Source organism: Myxine glutinosa, chromosome 1, assembly GCF_964187855.1.
Source record: "Myxine glutinosa chromosome 1, kmMyxGlut1.1, whole genome shotgun sequence".
Taxonomy (NCBI): Eukaryota; Metazoa; Chordata; class Myxini; order Myxiniformes; family Myxinidae; genus Myxine; species Myxine glutinosa.
In genome coordinates, this window is record NC_136261.1 from 78,748,827 (window position 1) to 78,773,652 (window position 24,826).

Genomic DNA, 24,826 nt, shown 5'->3' on the forward strand with positions numbered 1-24,826 from the left:
CCATCTCCATGTCCTTGCCAATGTTCATTTCATTGAATTTGCGCTGTTCAAGCAGTCTCTCAGTAAAGAAATGAATTGGGTGGTTTGGCATTGCTCTTCCCAGCATTAGTCAGTGCCAGAGTGTGGTCATGGCACATTAATTGGTGCAATGTCCTGCCTGCAAGAGCACCATGGTGGCAGCTTATACAGTAGCTATTGCTATTGTCAAGAGCATTAGTCTGTTTGGGGATCAAATACAAACTTGACAGCACAAATGCAAGAATGCTAAGTCTGATATATCTTGCCAACCCACACTCCACAACATCAGTGAGCAGAAATAACTAAGAGACCTCACAAAAAGCACAAGGCGGTATTTATTTATTTATTCATTATTGTTTTCCATACATGGGGCTTCGACATGTGCTCTGTCCATCGGAACGACGTTAAGCCGGAGCGGAGGAACCACTTGTCAGCAATGGTCGTGGGTAACGTGAAGGTTAATTTTTCCTGCCTAGTGACCTTTGAAGGGAGGAGGCGAGTTATTGCCGGCACCTTTAAACAAATTCTAAGTTCCTGACACTTTTACTAGAGTATCGTGCAATGGAGTGGCGACCTGTCCCGGATTTGTTCTAGCCTTGAAACATTTTCGGACATATTGTGGATGGCCTGAAACTATTGTCAAGAGCATTAGCCTTAAGTGTGTGTATATATATATATATATATATATATATTTTTTTTTTTTTTTAATTACATATATTTTTTTTTTTTTTTTTTTTTTTAAATAAACAGGAAGTAAATTGCCGTGTGGGGCAAGTGGGAAATAATTTTGACTCAACCTGGGACTCATCACTTACATGATGACAGCCCACAGAGCTATTGAGTCTCCAGGATATCCTCAGAGATTTCTCACCCTAACACTGCGAGCTTTATAATGGCCGATGTCTTACGTGCCTGCTCGGCAGACCCCGGATGTGAGTGTATCTATGTGTCTATAAGTGTGTGAAAGTGCATTGAATATTAACTGGATTGGCGACCTGTCCCGGATTTGTTCTAGCCTTGAAACGTTTTTGGACTTATTGTGAATGGCCTGAAACTATTCTCAAGAGCATTAGCCTAGTGTATATATATAGTCACGTGAAAAAGTAAGTACACCGCATGTAAAGTTTTGACTTTTTCAACATATTTCAACATGCAGCTATTTGATCTTCATTTCAACAATATTGATAGATAAAGGTGATATAATATAACAAATATCGTGAAACATTTACATTTTGTAGTCCATTGTATAATTTAAATAAACATAAATGCAAATTTCGCATGTGGAAAAAGTAAGTACACCCCTACATTTATCACTACTTCAAATACCTAAAATTAGAATCAGGTGCACCAGCTCAGGTGCAAATGATTAGAACATCGTTGGAGAGGATCTTGGAGGAACCTGTCTTATTTAAACCTCAGACATTTAGTTTGGTTTGCTCTTTGTTGTTGAAGTGTGTGGCATCACCATGCCTAGATCAAAAGAGCTCTCTGAGGCCTTCAGAAAGAAGGTTATATATGCCTATGAGTCTGGGAAGGGATTTAAAAAGATCTCCAAACAATTTGAAATCAATCATTCGACTGTCCGGAAGATCATCTACAAGTGGAGAAGATTCCAAACAACTGCCAACTTGTTCAGGCCAGGCCGCCCCAGCAAGTTCAGCCCGAGAGCAGACCGCAAGATGCTGAAAGAAGTCTCTAAGAACCCCAGAATGTCATCATGGGATCTACAGGTAGCTCTTGCCACTGTTGATGTCAAAGTGCATGAGTCTACCATTAGAAAGAGTCTGCCCAAATTTGATCTACATGGGAGGTGTGCCAGGAAGAAATCTTTGCTGTCCAGAAAGAACATCGGGGCAAGACTAAAGTTTGCCAATGAACACCTCGGCAAAGACCAGCACTTCTGGAACAATGTGCTCTGGACAGATGAGTCAAAGGTAGAGCTATTTGGCCACAGTACCAGAAGACATGTTTAGCGAAAACCAAAGACAGCATTTGACCACAAGAACCTGATACCAACTGTAAAGCATGGTGGTGGAAATATTATGGTTTGGGGCAGCTTTGCTGCATCAGGGCCTGGGCAGCTCACCATCATAGAATCCACTATGAATTCTTCATTGTACCAGAGGGTGCTTGAGGATAATGTGAGGCCATCTGTCGGAAAGTTGAAGCTCAACCGAAGGTGGACCTTGCAACATGACAGTGACCCTAAACATACCAGTAAATCCACCAAGGAATGGCTGAAAAGAAAGAAATGGGGGGTTCTGGAATGGCCAAGTCAAAGCCCGGATCTAAATCCCATCGAGATGTTGTGGGGGGATTTGAAACGAGCTGTGCATGCAAGAAACCCCTCAAACATCGCACAGCTGAAAGAATTCTGCATGGAGGAGTGGGCAAAAATTTCTCCCAGTCGATGTCAGAGAATGGTAAACAGTTATAAGAAACGCCTACTTGAGGTTGTTTCTGCCAAAGGGGGCAATACCATCTATTAGAGCCAAGGGTGTACTTACTTTTTCCACATGCGAAATTTGCATTTATGTTCATTTAAATTATACAATGGACTACAAAATGTAAATGTTTCATGATATTTGTTATATTATATCACCTTTATCTATCAGTATTGTTGAAATGAAGATCAAATAGCTGGATGTTGAAATATGTTGAAAAAGTCAAAACTTTACACGGGGTGTACTTACTTTTTCACGTGACTGTATATAACTATCTATTGAGAAATATTTTTTCGAGAATTCAGGTAGATTTAAACTAACTACAAAACCATATTTTAAAAAAAATGCCATTCAGATTTGTTTGAAGCATTGTGTTCCTTTATTTCCATATTCGGATTGACATTGTGCAGTTGTTGCTAAACTAAATAATAATACGAATAATGACAATAATAATAATATAAGTTCCCTTACTAATATTAATATGAACTTCAATGCAGGAGGAGGCCATCAGGCCCATTAAAACTTACAGTATTTTTGCCAATATATGTTTTTTGTCTATGTTCTATCCTTTTAAAATGCTGAGCGTCAAGCAAGGAAGCAGCACTTTGCTTCTTTTCTTAGTATTAAGTTCTTTCGTTTAAAAAAAAAGTTTTTTTTGGGGTTTTTTTAATAACACCTTACTTTTTAAATATTTGGTACGACTTGACCAGGGTTCGAAACACAGACCTTATAGACTCAGAGCGGATGCTCTAACCATCAGTCTGATGATATCATATCATCAAAACTTTCCAGTGTGTGAAACATTATGGAGGTTTTCTTCGTATTGAGTTTTGTGTTTTGAACGATAGCGTCATGTTTGAAAAGTCAGTAAAGAAAGTTGCTGATCCAAGATAAGGTGCTTTCCCGATGGCTGATGGTATTTTCAAAAATATTGTACACTAAGTGAAAAATAGTTTCTTTCAGTTATTTTTGGAATACCTCTGTGCTAGCAGGATGACCTGTACATGCGCACACTCGCCTCCAAGCTGGCCAGCCTGGGTCTGAATCCCAACACAGATACAAACTGTCAACCCAGCGTTACACAGGCAGGGTGAATCATCAATGTGTGTGCCGTCCCTCCGATGGACTTTAAACTGGGTGTCCAATCTACCGACATTATTTGGTGAATGTTAAAGATCCCTCCGGTATCCTACAAAAGTGGGCGAGCTATCGCCCCGCACCATGAACTGCCGTGACTACTGCTGGGAAGGCAATGGCAAACCACTCAGTATAACCCTTGCCCAGTAAGCTGCTTTGGTGGCACCGACGCTCTGTGAAGAGTATTGTCCATCAGAGAGAGAGAGAGAGAGTAACTCGGTTGTGTAAGGTTTTACTGTGTCAAGTCCGGGTCACAAGGACATGAGTCAGCAATCTGAGATAGCAGTTTTGTGGTTGCAATCTGTTTTTTGAATTCCTTCATTTTAAGTTCACGGTGGAGGTCATTCGTGTGTCATTGGAATCTTAACAAGCCCTTTATTTTTCTTTCTTTTAATCAGTTTTTCACCCTTTACTGAAATCCCATAATGCTTCACTTACCCGTGCTTTGATTCCCACCAAGATTCAAACCTCATCTTCATCTCATTGCAAGCACTGTCTGTTTTATATTTAATTGAACAAACCAAATAAATGTTTATATTGAATTGAAAGGAGTACATATCTGTTAACACACAAGTGCTAGACTTTCCCCGAGTCGTGTAGGTTATACCAGTATTTAAGATCCTTCCTACTTACATTATGCCTAATTAAATGCTTAATCAAAGGCTAAGCTACATGCGGCGTGATTTTATAGTGCATTTTCTCTCTGCAGTGATATAAGTGAATTGCTAAGAGATTAATTTGCATCGGGCAGAATGGCATCGTAAGGCCCTCAGTTTAAAACTCGGAAAGTCTCAAAGGGATAATTTGCAAAAGGAAAAGCAAACACGAGGGAGTTGGACACGAGCATCTCCGTTATGACTGGATTATTACTGAGTGTTGTGATAATGGTGATTTGGCATAAAAGTTTTTTAAAAACATATCTGTAGGAAAATACCGTGAAATGGGGTGAATAGGGACACAAACTGAAAAAAAGTTCGGAAACTTTTTTCGCTGAAAATTGATAACCATACTGATTTGTTGATATTTGGGTTGAAAGTGTTCTCTTGCTTTTTTAAAAAGCAACTTATAGTCCCTATTAACCCCATATATGGCTTAAATAGGAATGTAGAGGATTTTTATGGCTGTCCCTATTCACCCCGTTTTACGGGTGAATACGGACAGTCAAAAAAATATAAAAAACACCTTTAGGGGCCATTTTTCCCCGCAAGCGGGGGTTGGCCTTTTTCGGGGACCGTGGTTGTTGTTGTTTTTTGATACCCTTTTTTTTGAAGCAATGTTTTACGGCCGGATGCCCTTCCTGCCGCCAACCCTTTTTGTCGCCTTTTTACGACAAACAGGGAATTGCTAAGAGATTAATTTGCATCGGGCAGAATGGCATCGTACATCGTACACTAAGTGACACATCGAAGTCACTAATACAAGAAAATAATAATCAAGAAATAGGGACAGTTTGGAGAAACTTTTTATCCCATATTTTTTTTCATTGGCACCGTGGTTTATACTATGGGTGCATATTATGTGCATCCATCTGAGCTATCAATTTAGCAATAAGTTGGAAACTCGGGATTGTTTCTTGATTATTCTTTTTTTGTATTAGTGACTGTCCCTATTCACCCGTAAAACGGGGTGAATAGGGACAGCCATAAAAATCCTATATATTCTTATTTAACCCATATATGGGGTTAATAGGGACTATAAGTTGCTTTTTTTAAAAACAAGAGAACACTTTCAACCCAAATATCAACAAATCAGTACGGTTATCAATTTTCAGCGAAAAAAGTTTCGAACGTTTTTTCAGTTTGTGTCCCTATTCACCTTGCTGTCCCTATTCACCCATTTTACGGTATCTCATTACATAACTTATATGCATTTTACAATAGTCCACTCTGCAGGGCAACATTGAACTGAAGAGAAACATTCCTAATAACCTGGAATGAACAAAATTCCAAGGCAACGTGGACTGGAGTGACGCGTTAGATGTTAAGCAAGGAGAGAAGATCCTGCACGTGTCCTGGCGGGTATTAAATATATGCTTATGATAAAGACCGTGGCATCATCTGAAGATGACTAGGAAGTCCTGCGATGGGAAATCAACAAGACTAGAGTACAGGGACAACCAATTTTGGAAACTCAGTGCAGATCTCATGAAAACTGAAAATCACCGAGAGGATGTCCTGGACTATGATGGACTTGAAGGATGTCCTCCGATGGACGTTAAACTTGGCGTCTGCATGCCAGCATTAGTTGGTGAAGGTTAAAGATCCCACATTGTCCTTCGTGAGGAGTAGGTAAGCTATACTATCGTCAGCACCATGAACATATTACCAATTCCTGCCCTAACTACTGCTGGGAAGACAAGGGCGAACCACCCAAGAAAATTCTTCGGCAGCACCGATGCTCTGTAACAGAGAACGGTACATCAGAATCAGAATTTGATACAGATAGCTGGATTTATTATATCTGGGATCAGGAGAGTGGAGTGGGATGAGAATAATTGGTTAGCAGGTAAGAAGGAAAAGGGAAAGGGGACAACAATAAAGAAAAAGAAATAACCAGAGAGAGCGAGAGGTTTTGCAAGGAAACCCACTTGTGAGGCCTAACTGCAAAGTCGCATCACGACACATACATATTCCAACAACATAAACACTGAAGCACCAGGAATGATCACGTGAGATGTTTATGGGTAAGGAACTCAAACAACAATTCTAGGGAAAATAAACAGACCCAGAACGATATCCTCATCTTTGGTCAAAATCACTGGGATGGTAGGCGCATCCTCAGTTGATTCTTCCAGGAACCCCCTCCTGGTTAATCTTCCAAAATCCAGGCTTACTGCCCACCTCCACTCTTATGTTCCCTTTTCCTCTCACTTGTGGAACCGCCTTTGGTTCAATTGCACTCTTCACTCCAGGGCTTCCAGCAAGCGGGGCATCTCTTATCACCCCCACATCCCTACCCACAATCCTTTATACCCCCTTAACCCTACCCAAACCCAAGCCTCTTATTTGCAAGTTTTTCCCCTCCTCTCTCTCTCCTCTTCACCCGTTCATCCATCTAACTTGCTTGTTTTGTTCAACAGTTGTCCCAATACCCTACTGTTAGTCTGTTTCCCTTTTACCCTCTGTCACCCCACTCTTCCATCAGCTGAGAATTTGAATTATAAAACAAACTGTTTCCCTTTATGCGGTAGAGATTAGCGCTCTGGACCATATTGTAATGAATGTTTTATGAAAGTTCATTTTTCTTTTGGATGAAAGCTTTCTGCTCGGTTTAGGTTTGTTGTTGAATTGATAGGGTTAAGATTACAGATGCATTGATGAAATAATGCATGCACTTTTAAAGGGATGCTGATGTTAATCATGTATTTGTATATGTTGTGAACCATGGTGTCTGTCCGTGCGTTCGTCTGTCTCCCGTTTACGGTTGCCGTTTCCCGTACTGTGTTTGAAAAGCTTTTTGTAAAGATTGGTTATATTTTGCATTTTCATTTCACTTTTCTTGATGCAATATAGTCAGGCACTTTATTGTCCCTTACAGTAATCTTTAAAATCAACATGGACTTCTGGATTAAAGTAGATTTCATACAAATCGTAATGGAGTAACACAATTTTAAAAAACTATATTTTACTCTCTTTTTAGACAAATCCAACTTCCGCCTCCTGATGTTGCACCACAATTTCACGATGGGCGGTATAATTAGCTCAGAGCTTTTATTCGGAGTGAAACCAAAAGTGGAACGCAATTAACCTTTTTAAAGTCCATGAAATAATATAAATTGATAGATTAACATAACTCGTCAGTCACTGGGGACGGCCTCTTTTTGTGTGCGTTTTTTGCCTGTGCAACAGGTTTCTGTCGAATTGAAAGGCATTTACGGTCTGCCATGTGCGGATTATTGCATCCAGCACAAGTGACCCATCTCGGATGAGAACCAGTTGCACTGGTATGAATTGTCCCGCTCTAGTTGACAATAGTATGGGAGACCTGAGGATTTTCCGCACATAGTGCCTGGTGGACAGACGAGGTTATCTATGTACGTACATGACCACAGATACCTTGAAAAGACTATATGGATGAAATTATTATATGAAATGTCCTGATGGGAAGTTGTAGGGGTGGTGTACGTACTTTTGAGATGTCCAGTCTGGGTTCAATTTAAACCCAACTATAAAATGTTGGATTGGTGTTTCACAGGCAGTGTGCTGTATCACAAAGTGTGCCATTCCTTGGATGGACGTTAAACGGGGAGTTCCATCTGCTAGCAAACAACCCACTGAGGCTTTTGGCAATCAGAGGGTAGGCGTGTTTTTGCCAATGTGAGGCAATACAATTGTATGCGATAGTTAATATGCAAGATGCATGGTAAGAGTCTATGATAATAGTAGTTTTGTATGCAGCCTGTGGCTGCTCGTTGCATCATTACTGAGAGCACAGCTGTGCCACTGATGCAGTGCCCCCTATTTCCAGTAAGCTGGTACTCATTTTGCTGACATCGGAAGGATGACAGGCCGAGTCAACCCACCTAGTGTTATTTATCAGCATGACAGGGGCTCAAACTCAAGACTCAAGACTCAAGCTCAAACTCAAACTCAAGCTCAAACTCAAGATCTTAAGCCAGCCACCCTAACCATTAAGCCACATCAGGCTTCCAGAGTCTATGTATCATATGCAATTATGCCATATGCATGACCTGAGTGTGCCATCTTACTATAATTCACCAAATGTCTGTCCGTCCGTCTGTCCGTTTGAAGGTACCGCAAAAACGGCTGAACCGATCGCAATGATATTTTGGGTGGGTAATCCTAGGACCCCCTGGAGTAAAATAGGCTATATTGTTTTTCCAATTTTTCCAAGTTTTCCAATTCTCCAATTTTCCAGTTTTTCCAAACACGATGGAATAATATTTACCGATATGAACAGTGATGTGGCTTTTGTTGAAATTATACGTACCAGGAGAGAGTAGATCGACTCCTGACGATCTTCCTATATAAACGTGTGGCTCAGAAGTAACACGGCAGCGTGTGCAAAGCGACTGAGAAACAGGTGAAGCAGCCGCTTCCGTGTTACAGATTCGGCGCGCACTCTTCACACATAAACGTGCGACTGAGAAAGACATGTAGCGGCCGCTTCCATTTTGCAGAATTCAATCTTTTTTTCAAAATGGGCGCCATGTACTGTTTAGGTTTTGATGATTTGCGTGTGATGTGATTCAACGGATGTTTATATGAATCGTTTAAAATAAAAAAGCCTTCAATTTCTGATATTTTGCCTTTTCATTTGGGCTTCCAAATTGAAGCCCCACCCATAGGGCGGGTACCGTTGCTGGTGTATATAATACGAGTTCCCTGAGAAGGAACTTCAATGTGAGAGGCCATTAGGCCCATCAAATATTGTATGATGCAAAATGCAGTTATATGCTATATGTGCACAACTGTTGTGGACGAGTAAAAGTTAGACCAAGCATTACTCTATTTCCTAAGTGTGTGTTTTGTTTCCAATAACAGAGCAGAGTATTTGGTAGGTTGGGAATTGGAAAGCTAAAAATTTATGAAACAAAACCTTCCATTAATCAAACTAGATTTAACAACCTCATGCATGTTGATTAAATCTTAGAACTGTGCCAAGTAGCAACAAACACATTAAACGCATGGACCGCGTGGTGGGCCATACCCTCCAAAATCTACCAGTCTAAAGGTAACCTGAGTGCCAGTATATAGAACATGAGTAAATTGATCAGAATGGACATTTAAATGAAATATACAAGCTCGAGCGGTCAAATACTTGTTTCTTTTTCCATTATCTGGTGTGGGTTTGAGTCCCATGGCCACTCGCTCTCACCAACTGGCATTTGTCGAGCTCGGAGAGCACTCGTATGTTAAACAGCCCTCGATCAGATGAACTGAGGGAGGCCTTCGTGCTGCAGTGAGACTGAACTAGGCTGCTCTGTGGTTGTTTTTCTGAGCACTTAAAATTAAGGAATCAATTTGGGGGAAAATGCTTTAAACATATCATGTTAGTAAGTGTTGTCATTTGTACATGTGCAACCCCACCACCTCCTTTCCGCTCTCCTACACTCACCATGTACTGTACATTTGTGCCAGCCAGACAGTGCCCCGCTCCTCCTTTTCTTGACATTTGCAATAAATAGGTGGCCCCGTAGATCCAATGGAAGGGTCATTTTTAATATTCCATGTTTTTTATGCAAAGACTTAAGATAGTCAATACTATCTTAAGTCTTTGTTGTCATGACGTATACACTAATAGGTAATTGTCGCTATCATAATCTAGAGGATGGTCAACCAGGCAAACGAGATTTGTACATGTACCGCCTGGAATGGTACTATGCTGTGAATTAAAGATGTATCGAACAAGGAATACTGTAACAGAAGTGCAAGCCATCAAAGAAACCATGAGTGGGATGAGCAGCGGGGTGTAAAAGGTCACCAGGTGTTTAGCTCAGGGGATAGATCTCCTGCCTTGCAATCTCACCGGTGCCGAACCTAAAGTGAAAAAACATATTGACTTGTTTTGCCAGGTACGTTTGCTTTGCAGAAGGACTCGTCATTTTAAAGGATGTATTAATAATATATCTGAGACTGTCTACATATTATCTTTGAAAACGATGGGAATTGTTAATTTCCCTTTTCTTCCTTTTATCCCCATTCCGCAAACTCCCCGCCTCTCTACTCCCCAGTAATTTTCTCACCTTTCCGTCCCTCCATAGTCGCGCTGGTGCACACACAACTGAATGTCATTTAATTATCACCAACACCTCATCATAAATACTCTTTCACAATGGAACAATTTGTCTGCTATTAGTATTTTATGAGCTACAGATCTTCTTCTACCATATCGTATTATTTATCATGTGATAGATTAACTACAGTAAGGAAGGCAGTTAAAAAAAAAAAGTATGCATTTCAAAATGGCTGCCACCATCTGCATTGTGTGGGTGGCGGCTTGGCATGAATAAGCACAGAAAAGCCCAGCACGGCTTGCGTTGGGATGGTTGGCGCCTGCTGCCTGCGACAGCCGGTTGAGTTAGAGCACACCTGTTATGTCGCCGGTGCCAACTCCAAAGTCTGCCAGTTAGACACTCAATTATAGAGAGGGAGGCATGAGAGGGGAGAAAGAGGGCACAGGCGAAATTGCGGTTGAAGGGTACATTCCAGACATGCCTGAGGTGGATTTCTGACATATTGGCGTTCAATGGGAATGATTGTAATTATTGTGGAAGAGAGTGGGAATTACCTGCGCCGTATTATAGCGGCATTGCTGTATGGGGGGAAAAGCGCAAGGAGCGACTGTGAGGTGTTGAAATTCCTCAAAAGGTCAAATAATACTTCAACAAGGCAGATGCTGTTGTTTAAAGAGATTGTACAAGGTTGTTCGCACGTGCTGGAGGTGCGGCACAGCTTTGTTGGCTGCGGCCATGTGTATGGAGGCCCCGAGTGTGTTTTATTCTTGTGTAACTATGAAAGTTTGTGTTGAACTTTCAACTATGGGACAATATGGAACATTAAAGGACATCGTCAAAAAAAATGGGTGGCTCATACATTAGGATCTCAGACTTTGATGATTTTATATATTATTTGCACTTTGGTGAAGTGGAGAGTTTGTTGTGAGTAAACTGTATGAGTGTTTCAAAATTCGTTTCTGATCATTATTCCTTCATTACCTTTGACTCTTTGCAGCCCCGATTGCCACCGGCACGGTACCCAGCTTCCCAATGGATGTGGACAGTCAATCCTATTACAGCATGAGTCCTGGTGCTGCGATGCGGCGTCCGCTTCCAAGCTCCTCAACAAGGTGAGGATGACTGCACCCAGCACGAAGCGAGCCCGGGCATGGTTATGACGATCAGGTCCGGGCAGGCGACCCGGCCGCTCAGATGGTGTCGAGTTCAACCGGGCCAGGGCATGGCCCCGCCATGCCAGTTTGGCCTCAACAAGCCGTGTATACAAAGCGTTCATCTGCACGGTGTTGGAATGCTACACGCATGCTTTGTCTTATGCTCAGAGGCTGTGCAGGCAGGAAGTCTGACAGCTGGAGCTTAGAGATGCCTGTGGCTCAAGAGAAAGTAACGGTTCACATTGGGTACTGGAAGCCAGTGTATACCATCTTGGCATGAAAAGGAAAGGCTTTTACAATTTCCACTTTAAATGAGTAAAAGCGTTTGCACATTGTCCCCCTTTTCACATTAAGGAATCATCTTCATATTACATATGCACCGGGTGCAGGGTGTACTGATCAGAAATAATTTCAATCAAACATATTTAATATAAAGAAGGCAAGGTGATGGATAGGGAAGAATAAGGAACATATGGGAGATGGATATGAAGGATGAGAAAAGGTAAAGGAAATTGGGAAAAATATGTGTGTATACACACACACACCCCCCCACACACACACACACACACACACACACACACACACACACACACACACACACACACACACACACACACACACACATATATATATATACCAATTTTCTTTACCTTTTCTCATCCTTATTTATATATATATATATATATAAGGAAGAGCCACTCTAAAGCTCACTCACTTTCCCCATGTTCAACGGAAGAGAAGCGCAGCTTACAGTTACCATTCGCGTTACAGTTCGGTGCACATGCATATACAAATATAGAGATACATACATACATAAACACACAAGCATATATTCATATACCATTTATATTCATATAATATAAACTTGAACTTGGGGACGGTGAGTGAGCTTTAGCGTGGCTCTTCCTTTTGTATGCATTTTCTACACATATCACACATCTTACACACATGTCACCATACATACTTGTCTGATATACATGCCTGTTGTTTCTGTAGACTAAGAAGAAGACCTTTGTTGGTCGAAAGCTTGTCGAAAATTAAAGATCGACGTCCTGAAGCTACGTCCACGTCTGATTTAATCTCCCGATTATTTATTTAATGCAAACTAGCCGAAACCCGTGGAACATCCACGGAAGGGAGGATGTGGTGTATGGATAGAGTGTACCATTATGGATGGCATAGGGGAGCGCTCATGGGATCTTCTTCTTCCGTTAAGCTCCAATTTTTTCTCTTTAAGTTAAGTCCAATCAGTCCTCTCTGTTCGAAGTGCTCAGGCCATGCCTTCCCGCTCTCATACTTTTATTTCCGTTCGGTGTAGAAAGAGATTGACATATCGTTCGTCTGTTTTCAGCTCGTTATCTTTAAGCTTCCTTACGTCTCGCCACCTGCTACACCTCTCTGAGTTACGAGGATTTATGCAACGCACCCCGAGTATCGCAACGTCACTCCATTTAACTTTATTAAAATGACGATAAAGACGTTTCCTTATATATCCGAATTTAAAATGTTCAAGGGAATAAAAAGACCATTTGGTTCACACCACCCATGTTCACACCACTCGACTGTCCAATCAGCGGACGGCTCGCTTCGCCTTCGCCCAGCAGACGCCAATACGATGGCGTCGTAAGATGGCGTCGTATCGGCAGTTAATCGGATGCTTTTGGGCCCCAACGTCAGCTAATTCAGATTTTTCGAGTATGGCTGTACGTGATAAACAAAGAGCGCGGTTCGTAGATCGTAAATCCATTAGTGCCGTGGGCATCGGGTCACTGGGTGCGGCGTAAAAGGGATAACAAAGTCGAGTTCTTACGCTATTATTATATAGATGAGACGCCCTGCTCATACTGTGGAGTTTCTACTATTTCTCACAGTTATATTTATATATATATATATCTTTATATATATATATATATATATATATATATATATATATATATATATATATATATATATATATTAAGAGGAAGGGAGGATATAGGATGGAGAGGCTTGTGGAAGAGTTTCTGGAATATGTAGATGGCCTCCAAATAGGACCATCCCATGACCTGTGAATAAATAACCATCGGCGTTTTATTTTTCAGGTTGTAAAATGCACAGCAAATAATTTTAAGAATGATGAGATCGATTTTGCCAAATATAGGTCGTTGTCAATAGCAACTTACTGGCCATTACACCATTGCTCAAAACATCTGCCATGATTTATGATTTACAAGGCCATACTGCCCCAAAAGTACTTTACTTCAGAGCCAAAGTCGATTCGAAGGAAGTGCAGGGTAATGTGGATCATTTAGAGATGAACAACGGCATCTCATAAAGGATTTCCATGCACCTCGAGATATGGGTTAAAGGTCACGTATGCAGCTGCATCAAGGTTAACTTGACGTCAGAAAGAGAGGTTCTTTTTCTTGGAATTGCATCTCGTATTTCTTTCTTGTCCCCTGAAACTGCTTGGCTTTCATTTTGTTATGTTTCACCCCCCAACCATCTCAGCAGCAAGAGACACAAGTCGACTGCGTCGCTTGATGATGACAGCCCTGAAGAAAGCTTCTACACGCGTTCCCCTGCCGGCAGCAGCCAATCTGGCTGGCACAATGATGTGGATTCTGGTAGGTGTTGTTGTTGTTGTTGTTGTTTTACAGTAAGAGATTATTTATTGCAATTTTGTCCAATCCCACTGTGTGCCACACATCTCCTGTTCCGTCTCATTCCTTTGCTTCCATCGCCTTTCAACTTCTTCTTTCTACTTCCCACACTCCTGCCAGGTACTCACCTTAGCCAGCCTTCTCACCTTCTCTTTTCTACACTCTCTTTCCTCAATTTTAACTTCCTACATTTCCTTCCTGCTCTCCTCACCCGGCTCTCGAGTGAATGTGTAATATATTAGGGCTGCAGATTATTGTCAAAAAGTACCTTAAAAATGGCGGAACTGGCAACTGGCTTCCTACCAGCTACTTTTGGTATTTTTTATAAAGTAGGGGCCTTGACAAGTTCACAAACCAAAAATACCCAGAATACCTCTGGGGGAACATGCTTAAATGACGTCATCAAAATGGCTGCCAAAATTGTAAAGTTTGGCATTGTGTACAGGTGCTGACGTGGTACCTAACCGTTTATATAGTAGTTTTACTGTCAAGAGAAGCCTTTTCCTGGGATGAACACTTTCATTTGTGGAGAACCAGAGAATAAAAAGAATGGAATAAAACTTGCAGCAGCGAATATGAAGCCAGCAGAAGTTCGTGAGAATGCGCTTACAACAATGGTTCTGATTACAAAAATGATTCCCAAATACTTCACCGTGCAGTTAGTATTATTCGCAGAGACATAGAAAAATTACAACCAACAACTGAATACCCTAATACCCAAGAAATTGATCTTAATGCATCAGCTGCGTTTAATTTAATTATTATTTAAATATTATTTAAATATTTAAATTAAATTATTAAATTAATTTAAATGCTTTTAAATGCATTGCATGCATGCATTTAAATTAATTTATTATTTCAATATTATTTCAATATTATTCTAAATATTATTAAATATTAATATTATTAAATACAATATTTAAATCAGATGGTAGTATCATTTTATTACAGATCATGACACAGGGACCCTCAATGTAAAAATAAAATACAAAAACTTAATAAAAATGGAGGCCATCTTGATGACGTCACTTGAACATGTTCCCCCCAAGGGGATTCTGGGTATTTTTGGTGTGTGAAGTAGTCAGGGCCCATACTTTATAAAAATATTCAAAATTAGCTGGTAGGAAGCTAGTTGCCACTTCACCCTCATTTTCATGCTCAATCTGCAGCGCTATATAGACAGCCCCTCATTCATCCGTCAACGGATTGCCACCATCATCTCATTCGTAATGTAATCTCAGGATTCTTCCAAAAGAACCTGAAAAACTTGCACGAACTTCGAAAAGTTATTTTTTTTCATGACAATACAATATTGTCAGGAAGTTTCATCTCTGTTTTGTGAATGAGCGCAAATGCATCACCGAAACCCATCCCTGCATTAACTTTTTTTCACTTGTAGCTTGTACCTGTACCTGAGTGTTTACAAACTTGCTTGTGGCTTGTACCATTTTCTGTTTTCTTCATTTTGAGTCTCAGGTTGAAAACTCTACGAACTCATTTTATTTCTTGGCACCAAAATAATTTCTAATTGGTCTGTGACTTTGGGAGAACCACTTGTGTTCTTATAGCTGGTGGCTGTAACGGGAAGGATATATTGCAAACCCTTAATTTTCCAAACAACCTTCAATGACACGCTCTGTTACGGCCCCGACAGATGTACGTAGGGCTATGTGTGGCGAGCCTGGAGGCTCACAGTTACCTTGTTTGACCCAGGGTAAAAAAAAGAGCAACTTTTCAGCACTTCCTTATGTGGCCTGTTCAACATTAAACTGTTGTACCGTATTCACATTGTGGTTAATGTCTGAACCAGCAGTTCGTTTTTGTTTCGACGAATCATTATAGATGGATTGGCCCCTATAAACCTCCACGGTTGGAAATGATTCAATGCTTCTCATTGGTTATAACAAAGCACGAACACCTGGGCTGAGATTCTCTACCTGAAGGAGTAGTTGAGTTGGAGAAACTCGGTTTGAAAATTTTCATCTTCATATGTTCATCTCAATATCCTTCCTTTCTCTTTCTTTCTTCCGTCCTTCCTTTCTCTCTTTTTTTCTATATCTCTTTCCTTATTATGCCATATGAATCTCCTATTAACCAAACATTTCTCTCTCCAATGCATTTCTTGTCCTTCGGAAAAGGGAACATGGTCTTCTGGCTATATTTGTTTTTGTGAATAATATGTTGAGTATGCTCTATTGCGTTGTTGTTGTTGAGTCTGTTGAGTATGTTGAGCATAAGTCTGTTGAGTATGCTCAACAAATTTGTGTCGATTAATTAAAATGGTGTAAAAATATCCATTTTACCGGATATGGCCTTCCTTAAAGTCAGTGGATCTTTCATTTCAATAAAGAGGAAAATGAAAGTGTATTTTAAACTAAAACAAAAAAAGCTTGTTAATTTCTCAAGAGCTTGTTACACAAGTCTCAGCATTGTGTTGATCTCTTCTCAATTTTGAACCCAGATGGCATCGTTACCCACAAGCATGGCTTAGAGAGCAATTTGTTGTTCACAGGCCATCAAATTGATCTCAGCTCTCAGACGTCTTTCTTCTTTTTATTCTCCTTCTTCTTCTTTTATATGCAGCATACGGCTGCGAGTAACATCATTGGCTGACGAGGTGCAACTGTGCTGCTGATGCAATGCCCCCTGTAGGTTAGAGCAGGAATCTATAAGTTGTTGGTGTTGTTCTCGTTTAGCCCCAGACAGTTCTCTTGAACACGCCTGCAGCACCGAGACGGCCGATTGATCTCCCAGGAGCGACCCAGATAGCCCCCATATATAGGATGGTGTACCCCTGCCTTCACAAAGTCAGGGCTACGACAGAGTTAGATAGAGAGAAAGGGGGAGAGATAGAAAGAGAGAGAAGAGACAAGAGGGAAAGGGCCGGTCCATGGGGACCAATCGTCACTTCTACTGTGACCACACTGCCCTGACGAATCCGGGCAGCAGGGAAGAATGTGGACGATTTGGCCCCCGACTTGTTTTAGGGGGTACAACCACCACGAAGAGGCATCCCCGATAGTTGTGGAATTTGTAAGTTGTTCAGAGTACTAGGGATAACTCGCGAACTCTTCGTGAAGGACACAGTGAGATGTTCAACATCCATCAACTATTGCTGGCAGACGGGATGCCAACTTTAATGTCCATCTCATGGATGGCACACACATTGATGCCTCACCTTGTCCACGAGACACCAGGATGACAGTTTATAGCTGGGCCAAGATTCAAACCCTGGCTAGATAGCTCAGATGTGGGTGTTCACACCTCTAGTGCTATATATAGTTTTTGGCCCTATCTCTCAATTATGAAGAATCATATTTTTTTGTATACTTAGTCATGTAAATTTTAAAAAGTCTAGTATCTGGATCCGGATTCAGATCTTCACCAAAATCTAATCAATTCTTCCTTGTCACACACCCAACCTGTCCACCAAATTTCGTCCGAATGCATCCATAATTTTTTGATATTTGCTCCTCAGAGACAAACAACCACGACATGGGTGGAAACATAACCTATGTCCACCTTCGGTGACGGAGGTAGTTAGCCCATTCAAATTGGGAAACATTTTAAAATGCTTGAGATCAGTTATTGCAATAATGTCTTCATAAGTTATTCATAGCGCCTGCTAACCCCGCTTGGAATGTAATAAAATGACTTGCACAACCGTTGCCATGACTTGCACAACCGGAATCAAAGACCACACCAGTAAAGCAAACCTTGATTCTATCACCTGAAATATTTCTTATTGAGTTACAGTGAAAATGCATTCATACAACTTCCTTGTTACGCTCATGTGTCGCAGTTTATCACCTACATTCCACGTTTTAGAAATGATGTACACACGAATGTATAGAATATCTTAGCTCAATACATGGTAATCAATTGGAAATTGGTCAGATATTAAGGTATGTTCCATAATTATAAAAATTGCTCATTGATATCATTTAGTTTAATTTATTTTTAAACCTTTCACATTTTTAAAACCTTTTACATTTTTTTAAACCTTTCATATTTTTTAAACCTTTTACATTTTTTACGCCGTTCACAGTTTTAAAACCTTTCACTTTTTTTAAACCTTTCACATTTTTTAAAACCTTTCACTTTTTTAGAACCTTCACATCTTTTTTAAACCTTTCACATTTTTTAACCTTTTACATTTTTTAAATGTTTCACATTCTATAAACCTTTTACATTTTTTAAGCCGTTCACAGTTTTAAAACCTTTCACTTTTTTTAAACCTTTCACATTTTTTTAAACCTTTCACTTTTTTAGAACCTTTCACATCTTTTTTAAACCTTTCACATTTTTAAACCTTTTACATTTTTAAAATGTTTTACATTTTTTAAACCTTTTACATTTTTTTAAACCTTTTGCATTTTTTAACCTTTCACTTTTTTAAACCTTTCACATTTTTTTTAAACCTTTCACTCTATTGATGAATTCCATCTGAGATGGCATCAGTCACCCTTAAAGTCACCCTTCTCTGATGTTAAAACTTGAGATCACCATGTGGACGAGAGATTAAAGAAAGTTAAAAGAAAACTTTGGAGAGTCGCTGCTTATTGCCAGCTTGCTTGGTATTTAGAGATGTGATATTTGTTAATAAATATAAAAACAGTTGACAGGATGGCTTAAAGAGCCTCTGAGCAGTCTCGCTTGCGTTCAAATGTCAGCGCAGCCATAAACTGCCACCCTGGTGTTTCACAGACAGGACGAGGCAGCCGTGTGTCCCTCGGGAGCATTTTAAGCCAGAGGACCCGTCTGCCAGCGCTGATTGTTGGTGGATATTAAAGATCCTATGGTGGCATTTGCAAAGAGTATAGGCAAGTTATCGCCAGCACTTTGAAAAACTCAAATTCCTGCTACCTTAAATCGAACGTCAGCCTTGGCCAGCCAGTTTGCAAAAGACGTGGGCCAAAAATGTTTCCCGGCTGACCCCACAAGAAGGTGGGAATGAGTGGGGTCGTTAAATGAGTTCTAGTATTTGGTAAAAACACAAAGGGGCCAGTTTTCTGTGCAAAATACAAAGCAACAGTGTTCCAGCTCAATACAAGTAAGATTTGCAAGTTTTTTCGATTTGAAAATGAATAAAATGGAGAGGCATGACTCCTTTTAAAATATCATTGATTTACAACTTGCTTCTTATGCCATGTAGTTAAAAGGGAATTTCAAAGATTGCAGGTACAAATTATTACATTTGCATACTGATTATTGCACCTTTTTTCTGGAAAGGTTTTTTTTTCGTTCAGACAACCGTAGCACTTATTCGAATCTGGCGAGATACCGTCCAGGCAGGGGACATTTTTTGTACAGTTTTAAGGATCATACAGTGGTTTGTACATGTGTCCCATGTAAGACAAGGGCATTAGTATAGGATGGACAAATCAACACAGCTACTGGATTTAAACCCTGGATCCCAGCAACGCGAACCACTTGCTCAGATGGAAGCACCAAACAGGCCACCACTGCTTACAGCAACTATCGGGGACACCTCTTCATGGTGGTTGTACCCACAACGCAAGTCAGGGGCCAAATCTTCCCCATTCTTCCCTGCTGCCCGGCTTTGTCAGGGCAGCACGGTCATGGTCAGAGTGCTGATCGGTCCCCATAGACCAGCCCTTTCTCTCTTGTCTCTGTCTCTGTCTCTCTCTGTCTCTCTCTCTCTCTCTCTCTCTCTCTCTCTCTCTCTCTCTCTGTCTCTCTCTATCTCTCTAACTCTGGTGCGCTGACGACTTCGTGAAGGCGGGGGTACACCATCCTGGATGTGGGGGACCTCTGGGTCGCTCCTGCGAGATTGATCAGCTGTCTCCATGCGACGGGCTTATACAAGAGAACTGTCTAGGGCTATACAACAACTTCAACTTGATGATATTCAACAAAAAGTACAGCTGTGCTTCCCAGACATTATTCAACGTAATCTCCATCCTCCTCATTGCACTTCTGAGATGGTAAAAACTTTCCTACTCAAATACAACTTCAACTCTTGCTTTTGATGAGTGGTATGGATAACTTGTTCAACATAGTTGCTCTGTAAATTGTGAACCCACCCTCGACATCACATTTTCAAAAAGTCCAAGTATGGAAGCTCTAATGTGGAAACCATCCAATAATTGTTGTTTCAATTGTAGGATTCTGCCGAAGCAGTTACTCGGCTACAATGTTGGTTGGGTTGCCACTCGGCCCACTCAAGAAGTCAGGGAAGGAATTTGTAATTTGTTCATGGTGCTGGCGGTAGCATGCCTACTCTTCGCGAAGGACACCGTGGGATCTTCAACATCCATTAACTAATGCCGGTAGACGGGACGCCCAATTTACGGCCATCCAAGGGATGGTACACAAATTGATGATTCACACTGCCTGGGAAACACCAGGATGACAGTCTATAGCTGGCTGGGACTCAGACCCAGGGTAGGCATCCTAGAGGCGAGTGTGCATACTTTTAGGCCATTCCGCCGGCCCCGAGCCTTTATATACCAAACAACAAAATTATGAGGGACGTTGAGAATGTTCTCGGAAAGGGGTATTCGGTGGCATCCGAGAGATGAGGTTTTTTAAAAACTCATTATAACATAGTATATGCCTGTTATATGTACTTATTTTCTTTAATTATATGTTGTTTGCTGTTTTACAGTATTATCTAGACGTTTACTGTGGCATATAATTATGGATCTTCGTGAGGTGTCATCAAATTGTTATGCAAAGAAGGAGCCAGCTCCAAAGAAGTCCGCAAACGCATGGTTGCTGTGTGCGGTGAAGGTGCAAGGTGCAACCTCACGTTCTCCAGTGACCAAATAGGTTGTTGACCTTAGGCACGGATAATGAACAGCATGTCAGGCTGATGGACAGATGTGACCGAACCACAAACTGCTGCCCATATCGAGTCATTAGTCATGGAGCACCGAAACATTAAGGTTGCCAAAATATCCATGCAAGTTGGAGTTTTTCAAGGCAACGTTTTTCGCCATACTTCCACGAACAGTTGGGCACATCCAAGGTCTTAGCAAGATGGCTCCTTCAAAACACTCAGCCTTCTGGTTTGACAACTGCGGCTTGCATTGTGTCATGACCTTCTCAAACGACTCAATGTAGGTCCAGCCCGGTTTATTGGCAATCTAGCAACTGGTAATGAAATGTAGCTTTGCCACTGGCTTCTTTCACCAAGACAAATGGTGAAAGTAAATTGCGGTACATGAGAAGGCAGAAAAAGGGATCACCGCAAGCCAATACATTTTGCACGCAACCGTCAGCCAGCGAGATCGTAGCTTCAATTATTTGGGATGCCAAGGGAATGCTGCTGATTTACAACATTAGTCAGGTTCACTATGTTTTTTCGTTCAAGAATTTTGGAGATTAGCAAAACTATACATTTTTGGAATATTCAGAGCATGAGGAATCCAAAAATTAATGTTGCCATTTGCGTAAACACCTGCATGGCCGCCATTTTGGATTTTCAAAATGGCCGCCATAAAATACATAATTTACGCGATCTCGGCTTCTAGTCAACCAAGAATCTTATTTAAATATGCTAATCCCATGTTTTCTAGGTCAAGAAAACCATTGGTGGGATCATTAGACTTCTAATCCGAACACTTGCTTCACTTTTAGGACTTTCCAGATGACACTCAGGACAGTGATGAAGATCTGTAAAAGCATATTCCTGAACGGTATAGACCTAGTAGATCCTGTGTATAGGACTTATCGTTCAATCTGATACTAACAAGGCTGCTTTCTTGCTTTATAAACCCATACCTATAACTTCAAAGGACTTGCAATATCATGTATTATGTAATACAGTTATATCACAAATATAAAGACAATGGTTTTCAATTACCTTCGTTTGTCGCTTTTCTATAATCCTGAGCACTATTTTGAGGCCTTTCTTGGATTCCTTGACCCAGAAAACATAGGATTAGTATATTTAATTAAGTTTCTAGGTTGTCTAGAAGCCGAGATAGCGCAAAATATGTATTTTATGGCGGCCATTTTGAAAATCCAAAATGGTGGCCATGCAGGTGTTCTGTGCAAATGCCAACATTGATTTTCGGATTCTCCATGCTCTGATGATTCCAAAAATGTACAGGTTTGCTAATCCCAAAATTTTGAACGAAATTATATTTGTTAACTTTGCGAACCTGACTACATGTCACATATGTACAATCACATTGAGGGAATATGATGTAAATTTCATGCAAAAATTGCTGTTTGCCATCAAGGGGAATTTCCAATGGGACGTTGACGATAGGTGTGCTTCTCCTTCCGCACCTGACCGGTGTTGTGCAGACTGCCATTCATGATTGTGGATTCAAGCAGATGGATCGTCCCGCTCTCCTGCAACCCCCCCCCCCGCCCTCCCCCGTAAGCCCGGAAATGGCCCCCAGTGATAATTATCCGTTTCGACATTTGAAGTCCCACCTGCCTGGCCACTGATTCACTGACAAAGGAACCGATTGAAGCAAAGGAGACGTGCTTGAAGGAGCAATCTGAAAACTTCTATTTTAACTGGCGTAGACAGTTTGGAAGATAAATGGAGCAAGTGCATTGAAGTTGGGGAACACTATATTGAATAACTTAAAAAGTTGGCCTGTCTCGGACCGTTGTATCTTGTTACTAGAACTTTTTTGACGTAGCAAGCAAATTCATGAAAACTTCAACTGCTACACCTATTTGATCATTGTTTGACAACCCAGAGTACCAGCAAAAGACAGTCAGTCATTTTGTTGCAATGTCTATTAAAAACAGAACTTGGGAGAGAAGAAACTCATGTGAGTGCAAGTCATTCAAATCCATATTATGTGAGAGTTGTTTCACATTTATTCGGCGAGCTTGCCTCGGACTATATTCTGATTCCAATGAGCTCTTTGCATCTTTGAATGTTTGTATTCCGGTAATTGTTGCATACGTTCTAATTTGAACTCCAAGACTGCAGTAACGGTTTTATAAAGTGGAATCAAAGAGTTGGCATAATTTACCGTTGGCATATTCAAATCAGTTGGCATCATCAGAGTTGGCATATGATTGCTTATTGTCCTCAATGGTTTATCCGCACCAATTGCCTTCCCAACTATGTTTCCCCAATTTATCCCTTTTTCTTCTCATTCCTACCACAGGTGCTTCTCACCCTCCCCCATCAGCGCTGCACTTCTCGGCATCTCCCATCGTGCAGAACTCACCGTACCCCTTCCCCACGCATACGCACTCCGCGATCCGCTACCACCCACCACCTCACGACCCGCTCAAAGACTTTGTGCAGCTGGTATGCCCAGGAGAAGGACAACAGCCCAGCCACGTCGGTTTCCTCAATGTAAGGCTACATCTAATGTTCCTTGTCAGCCATATTTGAGTTGTTGTTGTTGTTGTTGTTCACACTGCTTTAGGGGAAACCCCCTCTGCATCACTCAGTACAATAGTCTTTGCAAAAACTGCAAACATTCTAAACATTCTATTGATTTCTTATTGCCTAGAATTGAATTTTAATACAAATCAAAATATATAATGACTAATGTGATTTAATATTGAATTATTTGCCATATAGGTCATAGAAAAGGTCAAAGTAACATAGTATGTTCATGTGTGTATGAGGAGCGTGATGGCTGGAATCGGGTCATTGCTAGATTGCAGAAATCCCTGAGTAAGGGTCATTAATTATGTATTCAAATATAGCGAATTTCCCTCTTAAGCCCCCCTATCCCTCCCTCCATCTCCCCCAATCTCCCAGTATGTTCCAGACAGACTTTTTACCTTCCTTTACTCTTATGTGCTTTTATAAAAGACTTAGGCTTGTGGAAAAGCGAGGTGACTGAGATTAAATAGGCAATGTACTGACAGTGGGGCATTCGGGCTTCGGTTCGGCACAAGTGAGGGTATGAATGAATGAGAAAATAGGAGAGAGAGGGAGCACAGTAACATTGGTAGGGTTAATGGGGGGAGAAAACACCATGCGTAGGGATGGGGAATGAAATGAGATGGTGGTCCACCTCTTGTTTGAAACCCTGTGAGGAAGAGTGCAGTTGAACTGTGTCAAGAAGGCCGTTCCACAAAAGGAGAACAGAGTAACAAAAGAGTGGAGGTAGGCAGAGAGCCTGGATTTTGGGAGTTTAACGAGGAGGGGTTACTGGAAGAATGTGTCTGTCCTATTGGAGGGCTGAGAGAGAGAGAGAGAGAGAGAGAGAGAGAGAGAGAGAGAGAGAGAGAGAGAGAGAGAGAGAGAGAGAAAGAGAAAGAGAAAGAGAAAGAGAAAGAGAAAGAGAAAGAGAAAGTGAAAGTGAAAGAGAAAAAAGAGAAGAGAGAAAAAAGAGAAGAGAGAAAAAAGAGAAGAGAGAAAGAAAGAGAAGAGAGAAAAAGAGAGGAAGAGAAGAGAGAAGAGAGAACTATACCGGAGGATAGGTGGTTGGTTTCAGAGGTCGTCGACCTTTCCGATTATGAGAGCACCAGGCATTCTTGAACCCCCAATCTTTTTCCCCCAATGTTATCATATTCCCCTACTTCTCCTACATGCCTCTACCTGTCCTATCGTCCCTACCTCTCTTATTTGTATCAATTTTATTTTCCTTAATTTTGACCCTCTCCCCTCCCTTAGTGGATGCGTAATAAATAGATTGCTTCTTGCTGTGTTTGTGGCAGGGTGTATTCAAAATTCTAGAGTACGGTTCTATTGAAATAGTTTTAATGGAGTGAAAAAGAATCAAATTTTCTGATCACAGCACATTTTACTCTTACACAGATGCCTAAAGGTGT

At 41.0% G+C, this 24,826-nt stretch overlaps 1 protein-coding gene across 6 annotated transcripts in view; it reads left to right on the top strand.

Moving 5' to 3' along the window:
• Positions 1-24,826, top strand: part of LOC137425430 (nuclear factor 1 A-type) — a 424,396-nt gene that overhangs the window by 162,273 nt on the left and 237,297 nt on the right. For 4 of the 6 annotated variants that reach the window (XM_078773763.1, XM_078773773.1, XM_078773766.1 and 1 more), the window contains 3 exons: positions 11,294-11,408; positions 13,941-14,056; positions 23,200-23,393. In XM_078773763.1, the coding sequence (XP_078629889.1) occupies positions 11,294-11,408; positions 13,941-14,056; positions 23,200-23,393 (425 nt within the window). The remainder of the gene's footprint in view (positions 1-11,293; positions 11,409-13,940; positions 14,057-23,199; positions 23,394-24,826) is intronic. The other 2 variants (XM_078773764.1, XM_078773759.1) reach the window with 1 other exon arrangement.